At 41.7% G+C, this 22,332-nt stretch overlaps 1 protein-coding gene across 5 annotated transcripts in view; it reads left to right on the top strand.

The window, feature by feature from the left end:
- samd4a (sterile alpha motif domain containing 4A) overlaps positions 1-22,332 on the top strand; it is a 110,657-nt gene that overhangs the window by 68,816 nt on the left and 19,509 nt on the right. Inside the window, exons 4-12 of one of the 5 annotated variants that reach the window (XM_074624197.1) lie at positions 1,949-2,236; positions 5,635-5,744; positions 7,342-7,425; positions 9,246-9,498; positions 9,594-9,679; positions 11,746-11,864; positions 13,186-13,387; positions 17,348-17,474; positions 19,993-20,626. In XM_074624197.1, coding sequence (XP_074480298.1) covers positions 1,949-2,236; positions 5,635-5,744; positions 7,342-7,425; positions 9,246-9,498; positions 9,594-9,679; positions 11,746-11,864; positions 13,186-13,387; positions 17,348-17,474; positions 19,993-20,162 — 1,439 coding nt within the window. In that variant the 3' untranslated portion in view covers positions 20,163-20,626. Of the gene's footprint in view, positions 1-1,948; positions 2,237-5,634; positions 5,745-7,338; positions 7,426-9,245; positions 9,499-9,593; positions 9,680-11,745; positions 11,865-13,185; positions 13,388-17,347; positions 17,475-19,992; positions 20,627-22,332 lie in introns of those variants that run through there. The other 4 variants (XM_074624206.1, XM_074624189.1, XM_074624204.1 and 1 more) reach the window with 4 other exon arrangements.

Below are 22,332 nucleotides of genomic sequence, written 5' to 3'. Positions count from 1 at the left end.
CGGTTCACGAGTTATGAAAGGGGGCGGGGCTAATGTGTAGGGGGTGGGGATAACCATCCCCAATGAAACAGGAACTCTCTGCTGAGTGATATGACACTTCCCATAAGAGTCTACGACAAACGGATCATGAGTTATGAAAGGGGGCGGGGCTAACGTGTAGGGGGCGGGCATAACCTTCACCAATGAAACAGGCACTCTCTGCTGAGTGATATGACACCTCCCACAAGACTGTACGACAAACGGTTCATGAGTTATGAAAGGGGGCGGGGCTATGACTATATTTTTTCATATACATGTCATCAGTACTGGACCACCATCATAACTGAGAGATTTGGGGCAGATCGGACTATGTACAGTTGAGTTACAATAACTGCCTGTTTCATGGCGAATGGCTCAAAATGGCCGCCACGCCACGGTCAGGTCATTAAGTGAAAACTCACGATTTTAATAACTTTTCATTCTCAAGGTCTTAAGATGGTCCTGACCAAATTTCAAATCGATCTTATTAAATCTGTAGGAGGAGTTCGTTAAAGTACGCGGCCTATAAAACGCTAAAAATGACATGGAATCCAATATGGCCGACTTCTGGGTGGGCAGAGCTAATGAAACCCAATGAGGAATATGTTTCAAATGATGAGTGGGATATGCATACCAAATTTCATGAATATCGGATCAACTTTGACAAAGTTAAAATTTCAACGCGTTAGGGGGCGCTATAGAGCCGGCTAAACACACTGAGCCTAATGGCTATACATTTACATAAAGTTCACAGGTGTCTATCATTTTGCCAAATTTCATGAGTTTTCGAGTACCTAAAGGTATGTTCAAAATCTAAAAGACATAAGGGGGCGCTAGAGAGCCAACATGCCACGCCCAAGCAAAATTTCACCACTAAAATAAAGTAATTACTAGTTTGGATGTGTGTGTAAAGTTTCATTATTTTTTGTGCATCCTAAAGTCTTCAAATATGCGTTCGTAAATTTTAAAATCACGCAGGAAGTCCAACATGGCTGACTTCCTGTTGGCCGAAGAAATCTCAAAATCATTTAATCCAGGTATGAGGGCGTGAGCAATGACATACTTGAATTTCGTGAAGATCGAAGAAACTTTCTCGGAAAAACTGCGTACGTTAGGGGGCGCTATGGAGCCCCCTGGAGAAACCCGAGCCCAGTCACTCCAGAACATTGAATTTCCCACCAGTTCTGGTGAGTTTTTGGGGATGGCTAAGGTCCCAAAAACGCGATCTCCCAGCGGAAAAAGAATAATAATCTGCAGAAAAACAATAGGTTCCTTGCACTTCGTGCCAGGACACCGTTGGGTCCTGGCACTTTCGTGCTCGTGCCCTAAATATATGAACCTGAAAATAAGAAAGTACCCTGGAAACAGGAGTTTAGTTGGGTGGCGTCAGAGGATGGGGCAAAACTCTAGATTAAACATGACAGTTAACTTTGGTCTTTGTTGTTATTTGGTAACCGCTAATAAATCAAACAATTTGTATAAGGGCAAGTAAGAATTTACTTGGCGCAAATAGATTTCTGACCTACTCGCCCAGATGGGCAAGTGGAAAAAAACATAAATGTTGAACCCTGAAATATGTGATCTGATATACTTGATTTACATTATATACCAAATGTGACACATCACATCACATTTGGTGCTCAAATGTTTTACTCACTATTTGTTTGTTGTCACCAAATACAATGTATGTGATGTGGGGGTCAAGCAAAGCCATCAGTTATTAATATTAATCTTATAGCTATACACTGTGGTGTGTAGGAAAGATAAGTCCTGTTGGGTAGTGGATTTTGTTTCATTAGTCTTGTTGTAATCAGTTGATTATTGTAAACAACTAAATAACTTTGTGTTAAGGGAACAGTGTTTTTTCTCTAGTCTTAGCCAACCTCTAGCAGCCTGCACTTACCTGACTGCTCTTGCTGTTGTCTTTCAGTCCTGACGAGTGGAGGTGGCAGCCAGCAGCACAGTCCCCTGAAGCGCTCCGTGTCCCTCACGCCTCCCATGAGCGGCCCCAGCAACCAGCCTCTTGGCCACGTCTGGCTGTCCCAGGAGGACCTACGGACCGCTAGAGGCCCAGCCCCAGATCACGCACCTCTCTCACCCCAGAGCAGCATTGCCTCTTCGGGCAGCGGAGGCAGCGAGCATCTGGAGGAGGCTGGTTTAGGAGGATGTTCAGGTCTGCACCGCAGTTCCTTCCATGACGAGGGCAGCGGCATGAGGGGTGAGCATGAAAGACCAATGAACACTTAGTAGGACAATTCAACTGAAAGTGAATGCCACTGACAGATTCACACACACTGTTGAAATGCACATGTGTAACAGGTTCAGCCAAACTACTGTTGTCAACTTAGTGACTGTGTCGCTAGATTTTGAGACCTTTTTGAAGGCCTTTTTGTTCAGACTGTAGCTACTTTCCCTTGAAAAGAGTCCCCAACAATACAGCGTGAAAAAACACTCCATGTACCCTTTACTATAAAACTACTAACGCAAAGTAGAGGCATTATACAAAGTTATTACAATTCATTTAACAATGGTGTAATGTTTGTGCAAGACATTTGAACATGAAAAATATTACCTACACTTGAGGCTGTAAAAAAGTATTAAATGACTTATTTTTAACTGATGTACCATTTAAATGATTGGGCTTTGTAAAAACCACAAATCCCATGTTCTGGTATGGTAAGATAGGGACAGATAGAGACAGATGCAGTCTGGAGAGCAATAGATCAGGTTACAGGAGACAAATAATACCATTTCAAAAGTGTTTTATTCTGCTGAAATTAGATGCGAAGGCTTTTAATGTTGTACACTGTTCGATGACCTTCTGAGAAGATTCAGAAGGAATAAAACAACTTTGTGTATCTGTGCTAGATGTAGGCTTAGAAGACCTCAGTGTTTACCACAGGATTTTGTGAGATTGGGTGGGTGGACCTTGGACCCGCTAGGGAGGTACAGGGTTATGCTCCCCTGGAAGAAAGTTTAGTACAAGTTAAATACATCAATCTGGTGCACTTTAAGAGCAAAATGAAGAGGCTAGATCTATGAAGTATTCTGTGCTCTTGCAGACAAGTTGATCATAAACACATTGGTTGTATAGATATGAATGGTGATGACACAGCAAAAAAGTAACAACCACAAAGCATGGTAAGCAAGACGTGTTTCAAGATGGGTTGGGTGGATTCCCGACATCGCCGCCACCCGTCAGTGGCGCCGGGAGCGGAGAGCCCCCGTCTCTCAACGCAGGGAGAGAGGATGCAGCGAGCACTAAGTTCACAGCCACGGGAAGTGACGAGGTCTGGGCGAGTGGTGCTGTAAAGCTCACGGCCGATGCCACGAGCCACCGTGGGCCCTTCCAAGCCTACCTAGAGCTGGTCGCAGCGCACCAAGATGAAGGAAATGCAACCAGCGAGGTCCAGCCAGCGTTGGTGCAAAGTTCCACAAGGGGATCCTCCACCACCGATATGCCGTCCCTGACGGAATCCACCAGGGAGACTGAGCGGACCCCACCCGTTGAGAAGTGTACAAATATTTTCGGTTCATTATGAAACTGTGGCGGGACAAATGAGACTGTGGCAGGCTGCCAGAGAAAAATTCTGGCTGTAAAAACCCATATTTGGTGGCCTGTGGCACATTTGAATACCACTACAGGCCATAGGCTATATGCCAGGTACATTTCTCTACCATCATGCTCACATTGTTTTGAAGCAGAGGTAGTGGTTATAAAATGTACATGCATAGCAAATCGCTACTTGTTGATCAAAACTATTCTATTAGAATCAAAAACTAATATAATAAAGTAGCCGGCTGGACTTAAATGAGTAGTCAGCTGTTTAGCCGGCGCTTATGGAAAGCTCTGCATGACTGGTTTAGTGCAGCACCTCATATGACTGTCTGTGTGTGTTCAGCTAGACTCTAGCTAGAGGCTCTGGCAAGTTGTTGATCCAGTCAGAGCAGTTTGTCAGGGGAAGCAGAGGCCAGAGCAGCCGACCCCAGTGAACTGACTCTGAGGCTATCGCTGTCTGCGTTGGAGTTCGGCCTTTCAAGTAGCCTCAGTCTTTTTTTTTCTCTTACAAAGATTTTTTATGTTGTCATCGAGCTAAACATGAAGGCAACGCTAACATTCATCATCGACAGCCCCGAGAGAAGAAGCTACCATTTGTCAATTTCACTTTAGAGGAAAATGTTGACACAATGTTTCAGTTGTCTGTTAGCTGCCAGAGAAGACTGCACTGGTGTCAAGTATCAGGAGGTAGAATAAGGTTTGCAGAGCATTGACTTCTCAACATTTCATGTAGGTGTATGTGCACTTCCTTGGCCAAATATTTAGTTTTGAGTTCATCACAGACATGGTTTTGAACTCTTGTCACTTTATCCATTATTCAGTTAAATCAAACAACTGTCTAATTGTGATCAAACACTCAGACAGCTGAAGTCTGTTGGACTTTACTGGAAGGTCGAGGTCTGCGTCTTTAAATGACTCTCCACATCATGTGGAATGGGACGACCGGTATCCATATAGTCATAGATGTCCCTGTTTGCTCTCGGAGCTTCTGCAAGTGTGTCAAAGTGCTGAATATAAACCTTAACAACAGAGGAAACATACCATAAACGTGTAAATACAGCAAACAGTGTTTAGATTGTCTTCTGAGTTGCACAAAAAGGCCAGTTTGTTTGTACTGCAGTTCTAGATGTAGAAGAAAAGAAACAACAACCAAAAACTGCACATTAGAACAAAGCTGTCTGTTAGCTAACACTGTAACCTGGACAAGCTGAGCATTAGTGAGCAATGTCTCAATAAACGGGATCAATAAGAACTGGATTTGGTGATCCTTCTGCCAACAGCATGTCTTTCTAAATGCTTATATTTGAGGTTGATTTAATCTGACATTATATTAGATACATACAAATTTGCCTAAGAAATTGCAAATCTTATTTCATATGTGCTTTACTGTATATGCTGTATATTGGTGTGATAAACACATTAAACAAATGGATGTACAGTACATATTTGTTTTTCCAGCTCTGTACTGGAGTTAAACATGTACCCCATGCAGTGTTGCCAACTCTCTTTCCAATGAAAGTAGCTAACACTAGCTCCAAAAGTTGCCAGATGATGTCATACGCCCATTTTGAATATTGATGACATCATCACATATAATTTGCATGAAGCTTAGTGGTTATTTCGACTGACTGCCTGCCTGTGCACAGGAGAGGCAGAGACCCTGTGCTGTTGGCAGAAGAGCTGTGGACTGTGATTACTCTGAGCAGCATGCAGGGAATGAATTAAAACATAAGAGATTTCTCGCTTTTTCCCTGATGTGGAAAAGTCACTAAATTTGACGCTAGTCACTTTTTAGAAGGAAAGACGCTAAATCTAGTGACAAAGTCGCCAAGTTGGCAACACTGAGCCCATGTGGATGTACTATTCATTTATCAAAAATCTGTTTTATGTTCATCTATGATGAATACTTTCAAAATGTTGTGACTGAATATGTATATTTGTATTGACAACAAAGACAAACAATGTAGGCTGTATGTTGCCTGCAGCAGTGATAATAAAGAATTTAAGCTACCCAATGAAATTATTCTTCTAACTATTAGTTGTCTTCTCCTCCACAGATGTTCCTGCGTGGCTGAAGAGTCTCCGTCTCCATAAATACGCCGCTCTCTTCTCCACCATGACCTACGATGAGATGATGTCACTGACTGAAGAACAGCTAGAGGCACAGGTTTTTATATATATATACACACACACTCACATAGAAGCAGTTAGTTTCAATTGAATGTGTAAAAAGTCAAAGAACTTTACATGTTGTTACAGTATACTTTCTGTTCTACCCACTAATGTAAGTTGTGAAAAGTGACTAAACTGATTCAGTCAATATTATCAAACCCATATAAACCTTCTACTATTTGACAATACAGTACAGTGTAGTGTGATTGTAGTTCTGGTACATGAGGGGCAGAAGATGAATACAAAGAGAGACATGTCAGCTTTCTGTTCTAGTTTTAAATAAAAAGAAATATTTAAATATGATATTGACCAGTTTTAATCTCAGTTTTGAAAAGGGATGTAATTATGTAACTATCTTTAGCCAGGTTAAATTGATAATGTTGGAATAAATGGTACAAGATGAATGTGGTGATTGCTGTGCTTGTACCTAAAGACGTTGAGTTTATTCTGAAACAGAGGATGCAGCTAAAATGAACACCGCTCACCGGGACGCTATATACTTCCTCATTAGTTGTTTCTTTCCAACCTTCATCTCCAGCTGTTACATTTTCCCCCAAAAATATCTGCCTCACTGTTGTTGAAAGAGAACTAGCAGGCCAGTTTGAAAGAACCTTCACACCCTGTGTTTGTACACTGCACATCTCTTTATCTCCTGGAATAGCTATCAGTCTTTTACACCAGTATTTTGTAAGGATGCTCTGATCAGGTTTTTTGGGGCTAATCTCCAACCGCTGGAAGCAGTATCTGCCCATACCGATCACAAAGTCTATTTGAAGCCTTCTATTTATTGTGTAGCATTGTTTATTTATTTATTGAACTATTGTCAACAACATTGCACATTATATATGAACATATTCCACTCTCTTTCAAAGAGACACACTCTCATCAGCCCCTTTTATACACAGATCCCATAATACTGCTGTACCATTTTACTACTACTTCATTCTTTGCGTTTTGCATTAGCTCATGCATTAGCCGCAGGTTCGCCACACACAACAGGATATCCGATCGGAAATATTGAAAATGTTTAATATTTACGATTTGAGATCGGTGCGGTCAGGATGGACTTCTGAGCCGATCGGGGGATGTAAAAAAACTCTTAACATACCTCACAACACAGGAACATCTGGAGAGAGCATCTTTAGAACCATCAAAGAATCGGGGCGTTGCTGACCATTGTCGGGAGGGGGGAATCGGGCCCATAGGCTTGATTCTCATGTAGTGTGTACCCACCATTCACAGCAGAACAACTCTGTCCCCCCATTCTGTGTCCATAACTTTTATACAGAACAACAAGGTGGAAAAACAGTTCAACAGTCCCGCCTTGAACAGGCTGTGTGAAATGGGCTTTAGAGACACAGCTCCTGAAGACACATTATAGCAGCGCAGAGAAATAGTTTTTCATGTTTTGAGGCATCTGATCGGCTCTTCTGATCCACCTTTTATGGAGACCACCAATCAAACTATTTAGGACAAATATGGGCAGATACAGTAACGATTGGTGGCCAATCGATCGGAGCACCCTTCGTGTTTGTAGCTAGCAAAGTCGAGCAAAGAGATGTTTGACACAAAACTCTTTCTTCCAACAGAAGGTCACTAAAGGAGCAAGACACAAGATTGTTATCAGCATTCTGAAGCTCAAAGAGAGGCAGAACCTACTGCGCAGCTTGGAAAAGGTCAGTGTGACAGTTTATCACATCCTCTTCTTCTTCTCCTCTTCATCTTCACACAAAAATAAAGCTTCCACTCCTACCTGGAATTTTTTGAATTTGGAAGTTTTGTTGATTTTTTTTAGATTCTTTAATTTTGTGTTATTGGTGATTGTGCTTAATAGCCATCACCTCTCTTTTCCCGTGTGTTAATGAGAAGGGTGGCCATTCTCAGTCTGTGTTATGATCTGAGATGGCAGCTAAGGGAACACCTAATCCAGGAAGAAGAGTTTTGGGCTCCATATTTAAACCCATCCGCTTCCCCCACCCCTCAACCCTCCATTCAGCCTTCAAAGCAAGACAATGGCGCTCAAGGGCACACCACAGGAGGGACTTCTTGGGCCCAGCTAAATTCAGGCTTAACCTTTTCACCAACGCTTCATTTAAAAATTTGTTACCGCTGCATTGGTAGGGCTGGGGAAACGAGACACCTGTTGCTTGGTATTTTGGGTTTACACAGACTCCTGTAGAGCGCTGCTGTGTGGAGGGTGGGAGGGAGGCTGATATGATGCACGTGGACACAAGTAGTGAAGGAAAAGCGCATGTATGTATTTCTGGTGTTACTTTATTCTCTGCTCTATCACATGACAGTGTGGTCAGGGATCCCTCGCCCTCTTTAAGTCTGTTGATATTCAGCATGTTGGTCAAAAGTAGTTTTTGGAATAGATATTTTAATGCCAAAATCGATATATTTTAGGTAGGAGGTAGAAGGAAGTTACTGCTTTTATTGTTGTAGTCTGAGTAACGCGACGTCATATCCGTTCCGTATCCGTCAACCAAAACAAACATTGGAGGGTCGTCGTGGATACGACCTGCACCCTCACATGTTAAATCCAGCGTGGTAAACACTACACATCCAGTAAAGGATGGAAACACTTTGGGTTTCACACATTGACAGGAGAAGCAGAGCTAGACATCACGGCTAAAGCTGCACGCTAACTCTGTCACGGACAGGAAACGTTATCGTATTGCAGTAACGTGCGGTCGAGCCGGCCGTCGCTCTCGTCCCCGTGGTCAAATGGGCCGACGCTACAACTGTAGAGCACCCATATACTGACATTTCTGTTAAATGCATTCAAACTGAGCTGGCCATTGCTGGATAAAGAGAACGGAGCTGACGGGAGAGATGGCAACGGACTTGTTAGCGGGAGTACATGTGTAAATACGTCGTTGTTAACAACGGGAACAGTATATATAAGATAAATATATGGACATAAGATTGATTGGTTTAAAACATTACATGTCCCTTACGAATAAAAAAGAAAATACCACTAATTTGTGAGGGAAAATTCTTTATTCTTTGATTTTTGGGTTGTTGGAAAATATTTAATAAATAATTCCTGACAATGATCCTGACATATTTGATTTCAGGACATCTCTGACTACATACATGCTGACGATAAAACATTTTTACTGGATCAATTTAGATATTTCTCAAACTCAAAGTCCCTAGAAGTGTCTGTATTCCCCTTTTCCCCATGGTCTAGTGTTCAAAAAGTGAACAAAAATCACTATAAATCATAATATCAAATCGCAATACTTCAAATTCGCAATACATATCAGCGCCCAAGTATCGTAATGGTATCGATCAGGAGAAAGGTGTATCGTCCCAGCCATAATGATTATGTAGATTTTTGGTGGTTCACACAAGTAGCTTAAAGCTGCTTCATTGTAAATTCCACACAAGATCTGTGGATGGATGTCAACATTTCATCGTAAAAATCTGTTTCTGATCGGCTCCATACCTTCCCTCTCTCCTCTTCCTTTTCATCGTTTACCACCACCAGGATGTGTTGGAGGGCAGTAACCTGCGAGCCCCACTGCAGGAGCTCCACCAGATGATCATGACGCCTATCAAGGCTTTCATTGGGGGCGAGGAGGCCTCCCTGCAGCGCCTCTTGCTGAGCCCCGACGGCAAGAGCGCAGCGCCTGGCTCCCACCTGACCGGGGTCGGCGGAGGCGGCGGGGAGGCCGAGTCAGGCTCGAGCGTCATCGCCGAGGGGGATCTACCCGGCCAGTTCACACGTGTCATGGGCAAAGGTGAGCTGGATGCACCAGCACTCACCAGAGATTGTTTTTATTGGTTGGGGGAGGTTTTTGTTTAGTTTTAATGTCATATTTTCCATCCTCGTCAGTTTGTACCCAGCTACTGGTGTCCAGGTCAGACGAGGACAACATCAGCTCCTACCTACAACTCATCGACAAGTGCCTTATCCATGAGGTACCCACTCCCTCTGGAATACACCATGTATTTCACACACTTTTTATGTCAAAATTCAAAATTCAAAACTCAGAAAAAACACCATATACTGTATAGATACAGCATATACTATAAACCAGGAAGAGACAATACAGGTTGTTTAGGACGGATAAAAGGAGCATGGTCACTTCAAGGTCAAAGTAGCATCCGTAATTCAATATCGTCACATAATATTTAGTAGGTCTATCCCAAATACATTCAGTAAATATGTTTATACATGCATATAAATACCGGTATATGCATATATCATCATTTTTTTCAACCTTATTATTATACAACGAATTATTAAAGCTTGCGTGATGTGCTTGTGCCAGAAACTTGCGTCATCAGGGCTTTTGCATGGTGCGCGAAGGCTCCACAAGTTGTCGCGGTGGTTTGTCTGCACCTCTGAATCTTTGTAACTATGCGCCGACTGTGCGCGCTGCGCTTTTCATTTCAACATGGATGCCTTCGAGGGAAGACTGGCCAAGCAGGTTGGCCTGTACAGACATCTCTACGACTGTTCACTGAGAGACAACAGGGACAGTCGCATGACATTAAATACTTGGAAAGAAACAGGCAACACACTGGGGAAAGAAGAGGCTTTCAGCTGCAGGCTGTGAAAGAAAATGAGAGATCGTTTTGTAAAAGCTAAACAAAGGTTTTATGGATAGAGTGGCGACGGGAGGGGAAGCACCGAGAGATAAAAAGTATTTTAGACTTGGAGGCAAGAGACAGTAATAATTACAGTACACAGATGCAATGCTTGGCGGTACGTATGTCGGAGTTTAGTGTTTACTACTACTGCCAGGCAACCTACACCTACTTTCCTTTCCGGTGCCACTCGTTGACTTCTTGCTTATCTACAGAATATTTTGTTTGTACGCCTCCTGGCGTTTCGGAGCATACTGCAATGAACAACATGCTGAGCATCTTTGCATGCTTGTAGTGCACGCGCCATCTACGGAGGCCCGCACCAATAAAAAGACGCTTTAGGGCCATTGTAGGTACAAAATAATAATTATAAAAATTATAAAAAGAGATTTAAGTGGTAAATTTACAAGAAAAAATCTCAAATCAGTTTGTTTTTCCTTCATAATAGGCCCATTTCATGGTAATGTCCCTTAGAAGTCTGGATGCTTATGGTAGTATGGGGATTCTGGGCTAAAATCACAAGTATTTCCTTAATTCCCTAAGTATTGCTGAATCCGATTGCAAAGTATAATTTGACTAGGTCATCCACTGTAGGCATAATACGTGGCAAGCAGCAGCGTCTGTGGTGTGAAGAGGTTGATTCAAACTTGCAAAGTGAAGCAATGTGGTTCCTTGACAAAAAAACACAGTATTTTTCCTACAAAGTTTGTGAGTTTAATCTCAGAGAATCTCTGAGTTTTTTACTCGTAAATTGTGAGTTTTTTTCTCATAATTTACGACAGAAAATCTGAATTTTTCCTCTGAATATTTCTCCCCTTAAAATATTTATTTATTTATTTAATTTATTTATTTATTTATTTACTTATTTACTTACTTACTTAATAACTTACTTACTTGCTTGCTTGCTTACTTACCTACCTACCTACCTACCTACCTACCTACTTACTTACAATGGCCCTAATACACCGTCTTATTATTAACATTTTAGCCCCCAGCAGAAACTTTCACTAAATTGAAATGTTGAGATAATTCATCAATTTGATAATTTGAATTGAGTTGTCAGTAAAATGACAGACCCAGGCATACATACCATGGATCATAGCTGAGTTCTGCTAGTTTAAAGAGGAATGCTGTCATCCAGACCACTCTCTGTCTCTCTGAAACTCTTGAGTTGAGTAAAATGTCAGTTTCATTATGTTTATAGTATAAATGTGCAGTATCATGCTTTAGATGTATTCTTATGTGAAGGAGGGTTCTGTGTCATTTGTTGAGACACAATGTACTTGAAAATCCTCAGCCATGCTCTTCACCAGTCACGCTTTGTTTCATCCGATTCGTACTCCCTGTTCTCCCCTCCCCATCCCCCTCCCCCTCCCCGTCCCCCTCCCCGTCAGTCCTTCACTGAGACGCAGAAGAAGAGACTGTTGTCATGGAAACAACAGGTCCAGAGGCTGTTCCGGTCCATTCCAAGGAAAACCCTCCTCGACATAGCAGGGTACCGACCGCAGAGGAGGTAAACAGACACACAGTAGCTTTCATTTTATGAGTTTAACTGGCTGTAAGGAAAACACCTACAATCAGAGTCGCTTTAACTTAGAAAATAGAAAAGACCACAGATTTCTGGCTTTAAATGATCGAATGAGTGGGGAATGTTAGAGCCCGTTAGAACAGATACAGCTATATTTTACATATCACACACAGAGAAAAGGTATGGTGCTAAATGTACAGTAGCAACACTTTACATTAAGTTCACTGATTCCTCTTATTATTTCCTTTGTTAACATGTATACAATTACAAAAGCATAAATGTAGACAAACAGAAGTGAGTTAGAGAATGATTTATTCATCATTTTGAAGACAGTGTTACCTGTGTAGAGGTGTGATTTTGCAGAGATGAAATTATCACCACAACTACAGTAGGTAGGTGGTAATTTTATCTTCATTTTTGTATTATTACTAGAAGTTCAACTTAGTTCAGAACATTTGTCTTTCTCCTCCACAATACCACAGAATATTGTGCGAAAATGTTTGCAGCTTGTTATTAAAATGTCTGACTTTTTTACAGTCATATTGGAGTATCTATCTTATTTTGCTCCTTTTGGTATGACCGTCACAGGCGCACTTTGCATTGGTTCAGGGGGCTCACTGAACCTCCTAGAAATGCCTCCATATTTTTTATAATAACGCAGAACTAATAATTAAGTGTAATGATTAATAATATCGACATTGTTGTGTCTTCATATTGACAGAATAAGAAACCAACCAGATAAGAAGTTAGATTTGTGGTCTTTTTATTTTCTTATAGCCTAATAACATCGGACACTCTCTGTCCACATCGTTAAATATGCACCTCTGTTACGTCATGTACACAAACCACGTACCTATCAGCTGTGCGGTCAAGATCACACTGGAGACGTAACCACTGAAAAGATGGGTGAGCAGTACTTGCTATCTTCCGACATTTGTGTTTTTGAAGCGTGCCGTTTTGAAAAAAAAACAAAACGCCCCATTGCGCTTCGTTGCTCGCAGCCAGTTAGGACATTCTAATATCAAATAATCAAACTGATTTTGTGACTGACGCTTGCTCGCATCACATTCTGTTTGGAGAGTGTAATATGTAAGCTACACACATCCCAATACATTAGACCTCTCTGCGTTGTACACATTGCATTCCCTCTAGATTTGTTTTTTGTGAACCCCCAACATTAAAGTTCAAACTGCGCCTATGTTGACAGTTCAGCTCATTATTTGTGAACCTTAGTGAATGTATAACTGCTCTTTTGTTAACACGTTCCTGTGATCAGGAACTCACTTTTTGTCTCGTCCTGCTGCAGCCGTTTCGGCCAGTCCAACTCTCTCCCCACCGCTAGCTGTGTTGGGGGCAGCGTGTCGGCCAGGAGGAGCCTTCGCCAGTTCCAGATGCCCTCCAGGAGCTTGCCGGGTGCCAGGCTGGGCCTGTTGGGCAGCGGGGGGCTGCTGGGACCCACACCTCGCAGCTCCAGCAGCACACCCACCGGTCCTAAGCAGGGGAGACAGGTGAGTCAAACCAGCAGAACGTTTAAACCAGCAAGCTAAGGTTTCCCCATAATTCCTGGGTAAGATGAGCCTTTTAGTGTCCAGAGAATGTTTTTGTTTATTAGTATTTATCTACTGTACACATTTTAGTATATGTGATGCTAAAATAGCATGAGAATATGCAGTATTATTGGTAGAGTAACTTATGGCAGGGTGTTTTTTTCTGAAACCGTTTTAGGGCTACAGCTAACAATTATTTTCATTATCAGTTAATCTGTAGATTATATTATTGATTAATTGTTTAGATTAGGGCTTCAACTAACGATTATTTTCATTGTTGATTAATCTGTTGATTGTTTTCTCGATTAATCGATTAGTTGTTTGGTCTATAAATGTCAGAAAATGGTGAAAAATGTCAATCAGTGTTTCCCAAGATGACGTCCTCAAATGTCTTGTTTTGTCCACAAGTCAAAGATAATCAGTTTACTGTCATAGAGGAGGAAAGTAACCAGAAAATATTCACATTTAAGAAGCTGGAATCAGATATGTTTTTACTCAAACCGATTAATCGATTATCAAAATAGTTTGTGATTAATTTAATAGTTGACCACTAATTGATTAGTCGTTGCAAAATGTTAGAAAATGGCAACAAAAAAAAAATAGCCGATCACAATTTCAATGTTTGGCATTTGTGATTGATAAATAGATAACTGATCAATTAAACGTTTCAGCCATAAACTGTTTAAAGATATAGGGTTTGGTTCTCTTCCACACAGACTAATCATCTTGGTTTACATGCTCAATCATTTTTATATTTATTGTATTATTACTAGAGCTGTCAATCAAATGAAATATTTAATCATGATTGATTACAAATTAATCGAACATTTTTAAATTTTTCTTAAAGGGAGATTTGTCAAGTATTTAATACTCTTATCAACATGGGAGTGGGCAAATATGCTGCTTTATGCAAATGTATGTATATATTTATTATTGGAAATCAATCAACAACACAAAACAATGACAGATATTGATCCAGAAACCCTCACAGGTACTGCATTTAGCATAAATCAACATGCTCAGATCATAACATGGCAAACTGCAGCCCAACAGGCAACAACAGCTGTCAGTGTGTCAGTGTGCTGACTTGACTATGACTTGCCACAGACTGCATGTGATTATCATAAAGTGGGCATGTCTGTAAAGGGGAGACTCGTGGGTACCCATAGAACATATTTACATTGACATATCTGGAGGTCAGAGGTCAAGGGACCCCTCTTAAAATGGCCATGCCTGTTTTTCCTCGCCAAAATTTTGCGCACCTTTGGAACGTTATTCCTAGTTATTACTGTACTTGATCTAGTATCAGTTGAGTTGGTCAAAGATGTCCAATCAGGCTTGATAGCCTGTTAATAATATTTTCTAATACGTGTGCGTGCGTGCGTGCGTGTAGTAACTGGAATCTCAGTGGTGTTCGTGACTGCACACAGGAACATTATGAAATGCGTAATAATACCTTCCAGGATGTTTACAATAACCTGGGCAGTAGAATTCTTTCTTCAGCACGTATTCGGCCTGAAATAGACTTTTTTTTATTCCATTACAAAAAAATGCGGGGTGAGGAAGAGGAGCAGCGGTGGTGTTTGGCGAATGAAGTGAGATGGATGGAACTCGTAGGCATACCAGAGGGCCTGCGTCAGTGCCCAACACTGAAACAGGAGGAGCTGTGGAGCTGTTTAAGGCCCACCCTGGCACACTTTGGTCTGGGCTGACTCAGTTCTAGGGAACATCTCTCTCTCTCTCTCTCGCTCTCGCTCTCGCTCTCGCTCTCGCTCTCGCTCTCGCTCTCGCTCTCGCTCGCTCTCTCTCTCTCTGTCTTTCTCATCCTTACAATGGGTGGAAATACCTCAGTTCCTCCTCCTCACGCTGGACCTTCTTGTGTGGGACTGTAGTGTGGCTGTGGAGAGAGAGGAGGGAGGGAGGGAAATATGTGAGTCATAGTTTGGGAGAGGTAGCTCTGGTGTTAGAGGAGGAGGGGCAATGAGAGGGAGAGTTTATATGAGTGTGTACGAGAGAGAGGCAGTCAGAGGCAGTGAGAACAGTGCACAGGCATTTCCTGTTTTTCCCTGGCCCGTGGCACTGCAGGGCCATGAGGGAGGGGGGTGGGGGTGCAGAGGGAGAGAGGTGAGGGGAGGGGCGTGTGGTAGTGGTGTTGGGGGTATAATAGGCAGGTTACAGTGAGGAATTCATGTGGTGAGCGTCTGAGACTGTCATTAGATGTGGGCCAGACATCCAGACAGGAGCAAGCGTGCGGGGTGAAAAAGAAGCCGTGATCTTACACCAGACTTCTTTCAAGCTTGCATATTTCACCATTTACCTGTTTTATCAGTAAAAGTTTCAGCAATGTGTGAAAAGCTATGATGTAGAGAATGAGCGTGAAGTAAGAGGAGGATCTTTGAGCATGAAATTTTGAATCAATTTATAATATATGATCATATTGCAATATAATATTAATAAGAATGTTTTCATTAGTTTATAATCACCTGAAACTAAGAATTGTTGTTGTTAGCTTAGAATGAACCATTTAGATCTACATAGGGAGCGGGTCCTCTCTCCATGGAGTCCGATATGTTGCACCGCCATGTTTCTACAGTAGCCCAGAACGGCTTGGGCCAGAGTCGATAATGTTACTCGTTCCTGTCACTGCCGCTCTCTCTCTCTTGCTTCACCACTCACTTCCCACTACACACACACTCTACGCACTTGCTCTGCCCCAACTGGCTCTAGAGAGGGACATTCGTGTTTTTGCGTCACACGGGAGAGGCTTCAGTTGGTTGCTTCTCAACCTCACTGCTAGATACCGCTAGATCCTACACACTGCACCTCTAGTTCACCAGGTTATCCACAGGTCATTAAGAGCGCTTTCACAAGCCAACATTCACAATCAAGGAAACTGAAGCATAAGCAAAAAATAAGGAGGGATTTACTAAGCCAAGACAAAAACAGAGTGTCGCTGCAATCTACAGCAAAAATGTAACAGTTAACGTGTGTCACAGTTCACAAACAGATTCCAACAGAAAACACACAGGCCAGTAACAAGAACATACAGAATATGCTAAATAAAGTCCACAGACATAGTGACTTTTAGAAAGTCATAAACTGGAGGAGAAATGATATGTGTGCACAGTAGATTAGTATTAGTAGAGTCAATGTGAAAAAACTTTGATAGCAATATTTCAAAGTCTGCGATTCGCTGCATAGAAGTGTCAGCTCTTGAGACAAAGAAAGATCAATTTGCTCCTTCGCACAAGCCCCTCAGCAAATCATTTTTTAAACTTTGGTCGGCTTTAATTTGTGCACTGTGAAACCGAACCAGACTAAATAGAAAACAGACCAATAGTATCAATTTCACTGTGATTGGGACTAGAGAAACAGCCTAGGGCTTGTCAAAGAGCTCTCAAATGTCTGTCTGAAGTTGGAGCATCCTGGTAGACAAGTGTTGTTGGCTATAGCAATAGATGATGTCTAAATGCAGCATATGCTCAAAACTGTACTGTGTTTAGCTTTCTTTGTACCATAGGGAACATTCAACATAAATATTATACTTCATTGTGCTTGATCTAATTAATATTTCCAATACATAATTGGTTTCCAATTTAGACAAAACTTAGCTTAAAAAGTAAAAGGTTCAAAAATAGAATTTTGTGACACCTTTAGATAACTTGATAATGTTAATCCTGACACATATTATATAAGCATAATTTCTATTTCTATCTATAAGTTTAGATTTGTTACTGCATTTTGAGAGCAGAAGCAGAAATTGTATGTCATCCCAAAAACTAGATTTCCATGAAAGTTGATGGACAGAGTTCGACTTCTGCCATTAGACGATAACTGTTTTTGAACCATAACTATGACACTAGTCCTACAGAGGTGTTTCAATAAGTGAATGTAATGTTGTTGTTAACATATTGTTCTCAGGGTCTCTGGTTTGCCAACCCCGGAGGAAGCAACAGCATGCCCAGCCGGACCCACAGCTCCGTGCAGAGGACCCGCTCCCTGCCGGTTCACACCACGCCACAAACCATGGTCATGTTCCAACAAGCCGGTAAGATATGTAGGGAAACATGCTGAAAGTTGTTTGTTGTTATTAGTTTACATACTTATATATGATGTATTTTATTCTGTATTAAATATTGGTTATATTGGTAAGGTATAACTTCCACATCTGAAATGAAAACATGTTCTTTTCCTTTAACACTTTATTCTTCAGTTAAAGGCAGTAATATATCCCACAGTATCTTACTGTCATGTCACTTAAATGCGTTTGATCTTGCTGTATTTGCACAAATGACTGTACATTTTAGCTTTAAACAGCCAATGGGTGACTTCACTGACATTTGCTGTAACAACACACATTGATTGTTTGTGTTTATTTTTTTCATCATGTTCTCTTCTTCATAAAATTCAGACCTGAGGGTATTGACATGTTTGGGCCGTGTGCTGCTGACCCATTTTGATGTTCATTCTATGGGTTTAGGCCTAAAATATAAATATTACAAGTTTTGAATGAATTACTAAAGAGTATAGTCCTAAAAATAGTCCTTGTCTTGCTTCATCTTAGAGACACAAACCCCTCTGCAGCAGGGCTGTTCTGTTTGGATGAAGGTGTCCCCGTAAGCAGGGCTGTAGTACTCCAGTCCGGTCTTGCACTTGTCTTGGTGTCGTGCCTGGTCGGACTCAGAATTGTCTTGGTCTCTTGCTCGGCTATTGTGAACTGGTCGAGTTGTTCCTGACTGCTGATTCAGGATCAGTCATATAGAACGTTACCTGATTCTACCAACATGATGCGTGATGCTTCATCCTTAACGTACCGTTGTGTAACGGTCCTCAGACCTAACTTCTATGCATTAATCAGTTTAATGTTAGTAGATTGATGATAGACATTGTTTATAGATAGATCACTTCTGTCCATCCTAACTCCTTAATCACTACATTAGCACTGGAAAGACACTATTGCCCATTATGGTCTTGAACAGGACTCGATTTGCTCTGGACTCGGTCTTGATTTGGTCTTGACTGCCTTTGGACTCGGACTCGACTGGACCTGGTCTTTGACTTGATTTGGACTCGATTAAGTTGGTCTTGTCTTCAGCCCTGAACCAAAGTTTTTTGATGGAACTTTATGTGTTTTATTTTCAATTCAATTCAATTTATTTTCATATAGCGTCAAATCATAACAAAAGTTATCTCAAGATGCTTTTCATATGGAGCAGGTCTAGAGAGACAAGAGATCCCCCATGAGCATGCATTCTTATTATTCTTATAGCATTATTCTTATTCAATAATAGCACAGCAGCTATAAGTAGTAATACAAATAGGACTAATTACAATAATCAATAGCAGTGGAGGTAATAATCAGTAATAATAGCAGCAATAATAATAGAAATATGAGTACTACTAATATTAAAAAGGCTGATAATAATGGTAGTAGTTTTGACATTGAACATATGAAGCTCAGAACATTGACTTTTAGCGCTGTTCATTGTCTCCTTGAAAAATCTGTTTTAGCACAAGAATGTTCTTTTTTTCCCCAGAATACACTGGGAATAATAACCCAGTTAAATAGGCAATATTGGTCTTTATGCAAGATTAGATGACATGACAAAAAATGACCAAAAACACAATTAAATATAAAATTACTCCTAGTTATTGGGGGATATTTAAAATTTCACAGGCCTTTTGATAATGCCCCCCCCCCCATCTTGGTGTCACCCTGAAACCCCCTCTCCACACAGGCTTGGGTCATGGTAACCATCGGTGCCGGGCAGAGTGACCTGTAGTAGCCTCTGCTGACTGGACTTTGTCCCACAGGAACAATGGACAGTAATAGGACAAGCTGGGACTTCCTCCGCTCTTGTCACACACACACACGCACGCGCACGCACGCACGCGCACGCACACACACACACCAGAAACGTCCTCTTTTTAGAATGAAGAGGAAAAGCATATTTTCAAAAAGCAGGAGGGAAGTTGGAGGTAGAGTGGAGACTGTATGTGAGAGAGGAAGAGATGGAGGCAGGGAGGGAGGAAGGAGTCAGAGGAGTCTCACAATGAGGCTCTTTGTGCAGCGAGGACACGGCTCCCTGGCCCACTTCCCTTCCCTTCCTTCTCTCCCTGACTCACTCTCTTTCTTTACTTTCCCTCCCTCTTTCTGTCCCATCTCTCCGTCTTTGACAACTCTGCAGAGTCATGCACTCATAGCAGTCCCCCTCAGGGGTGGCCATAGCTGGGTCTCTGCCAGAGTAACTGATTTGAAAGGCTAGGACCCCCCCCCACCACCACAACCCTCCTCTGACTCTGTGCATACATGTGCGATCGGTCTTCCTCTCTGCCAACCGATGGATAAAGAGACTTATTAAGTGAGACACAGCAGAGTAAATGAGCGGATGAAGGAATAAGTGTGTAGAGTTTACTTCAGGGTGTGTTTGTGTCGCTGTAAGTCTGTGTGTACAGGGGTGTGTGGGGCGGGGGTGGGTGGTGGGTGGTGTTGGAAGCATTTGGAGCCTATAAATAGACCAGTGTGGACTACTGGGCCTAACTCAGCTTTTCTCTCTGGCCACAAGGGATTTTCACTGCCCAGCCTGTGTTGAAGACTCAGCGAAGGACTAAATGGCTGGAAGGGGTTGCTAGGCTGTACTGTGGCCCAAATACAACCCCCCCAACACACACACAAGCCCCCCTCCAACCTCAACCCAACCCTCTACAAAACAGTCTCCACCCTGCTCACAGTTGAGGCCAAGGCAGCCTAAACCACCTACCACCCCACTAGTGGGGGCTTTAAAGGGACAGTTCACCCCAAAATCTAAAATACATATTTTCCTCTTACCTTACACCTCTGGAGGATTATAGAGAGAGGAGATGATGGTGGCATCATCAATTTGAGCAAAAACATCAAATGTCACAGAATGATGCATGTTTTTGGGATACAGTGTAAATATAGTACACACAGCATGTTTAGCTTTATAAAATGTTGAACTATGTTGTATGTATGGAGCTGTAATGTATGCAAACACATACAGACAACATACTGTACAGATTTATAGTATCTATTCATCAACATGAACCTTTTCTCCTCTGTCTGTCTACAGTACCCATTTATCATATATCAGACTACATTGTGTTATCTAATATGATAATAAAGGCTACATTTACTAAAGGATTAGACACTTCTGAAGACTGAAATGTATATTTCACTCATTCCACCATCCCAGGTAAGATTTACTACATATAGTAGACCTACTAAAGTTGTTCAGCTGGACATGTGGCAACTGTTGGATAATGTGATAAAGAGTTTGTCCAAACATAATAAAATGAGTTCATATTTCATTTAGTTTGCTAATAGCTCCATAATGTAATGCACTGGGACTGGGTTTGTTACTTTATAACAGAGAGAACAGGCGACAGATGGATCTTTATAACAGAGAGAACAGGCGACAGATGGATCTTTATAACAGAGAGAACAGGCGACAGATGGATCTTTATAAGAGAGAGAACAGGCGACAGATGGATCTTTATAACAGAGAGAACAGGCGACAGATGGATCTTTTAGAAGGTTTATTTTGAAAGATAAAAAGTTAAGAAAAGTAACGTTACAAATAGAAGATGTGTAAACATGCTTTAAAAACAGATGTGCTCCCAGCTGGCGGTACCGTGAGGTGGTCGGCTTGTCATTAACACGGTGTGTTTCTGTGTAACGTAACAGCTGATGTCTCTATTTCAGCAGCCTCGTTATGTTTGTTTAACGTTACACTACGTTGTCCGTCTCCGTCCCGTCATCTACCGCTTTATTCTTCCTCACCACAGACGGCCAGACAATGAGACATTAAGTCAGACTTAATGCTTAATGCTTAATGCTAACTCAACCTAAAGACATTGCAGAGGCATTTGCTACCTATTACAGAAAGTTATATAAAGAGGAAGATGAACCTCATAAAAGAGAAAAGATTGAATCCTTTTTTAATTCAATTAATTTGACTAGACTAACAGTAGATGAAGCCGATATGATGACGTCTCCCATTAAAGAAGAAGAGATCAAAGAGAATATTCTCAAACTTAAAAATAATAAATCTCCAGGGGTAGATGGCTTTCCTGGAGAATATTACAAAATGTTTGTAAATGAGTTAACCCCAGTTTTATGCACTAACGGAAGGAAACCCGCCTGGGTCATGGTCAGATGCAGTAATAAGTGTTATTCATAAAGAAAATAAAGACCCGACTCAGTGCATGTCTTACCGCCCAATTAGCCTCCTCTGTGTAGATCTTAACATTTTGACCTCCATTGTAGCAAACATGATACAAAAACGTATCAATAAACTTGTAAAGCCAGACCAGACAGGTTTTATTAACAACCGACAGGGAACTGACAATGTCAGAAGAGCCCTTAACTTACAGTCAATTGCAGCCAAGAGGGACACCCCGGCACTGCTTCTCAGCTTAGATTCTGAGAAGGCATTTGATCGGGTCAACTGGACCTTTTTAGAACGGACTCTCAATTATATGGGCTTTAATGACACATTTGTTAAGTGGATTGAAGTGTTTTCTAAAAATCCTAGATCTAGAGTTAGGGTAAATGGACACTGCTCAGAATTTTTCCCTCTGGGACGTGGCACCCGCCAGGGAGATGCTTTATCACCCTCCTTGTTTGCACTCAGCATCGAACCGCTGGCTGAATTAATAAGAGCTAATCCCTCCATAAAGGGCATATCTGATGACAGAAATGAGCAACACAAATTGGCACTTTTCGGAGATGACATATTATTATTCTTAGAAAACCCCATTTCTTCTGTCCCCGCCCTCCTCCATAGCCTTAATGAGTGAAGTGCAGTGTCAGGGTACAAGGTTAATACAAACAAATCTGAGGCCATGATGATAACCGGGGACTGGCCTCCCCGACTAGACGACCT

Source organism: Sebastes fasciatus, chromosome 2 (assembly GCF_043250625.1).
Source record: "Sebastes fasciatus isolate fSebFas1 chromosome 2, fSebFas1.pri, whole genome shotgun sequence".
Classification (NCBI taxonomy): Eukaryota; Metazoa; Chordata; class Actinopteri; order Perciformes; family Sebastidae; genus Sebastes; species Sebastes fasciatus.
This window is presented reverse-complemented; position numbering and strand designations above follow the sequence as displayed.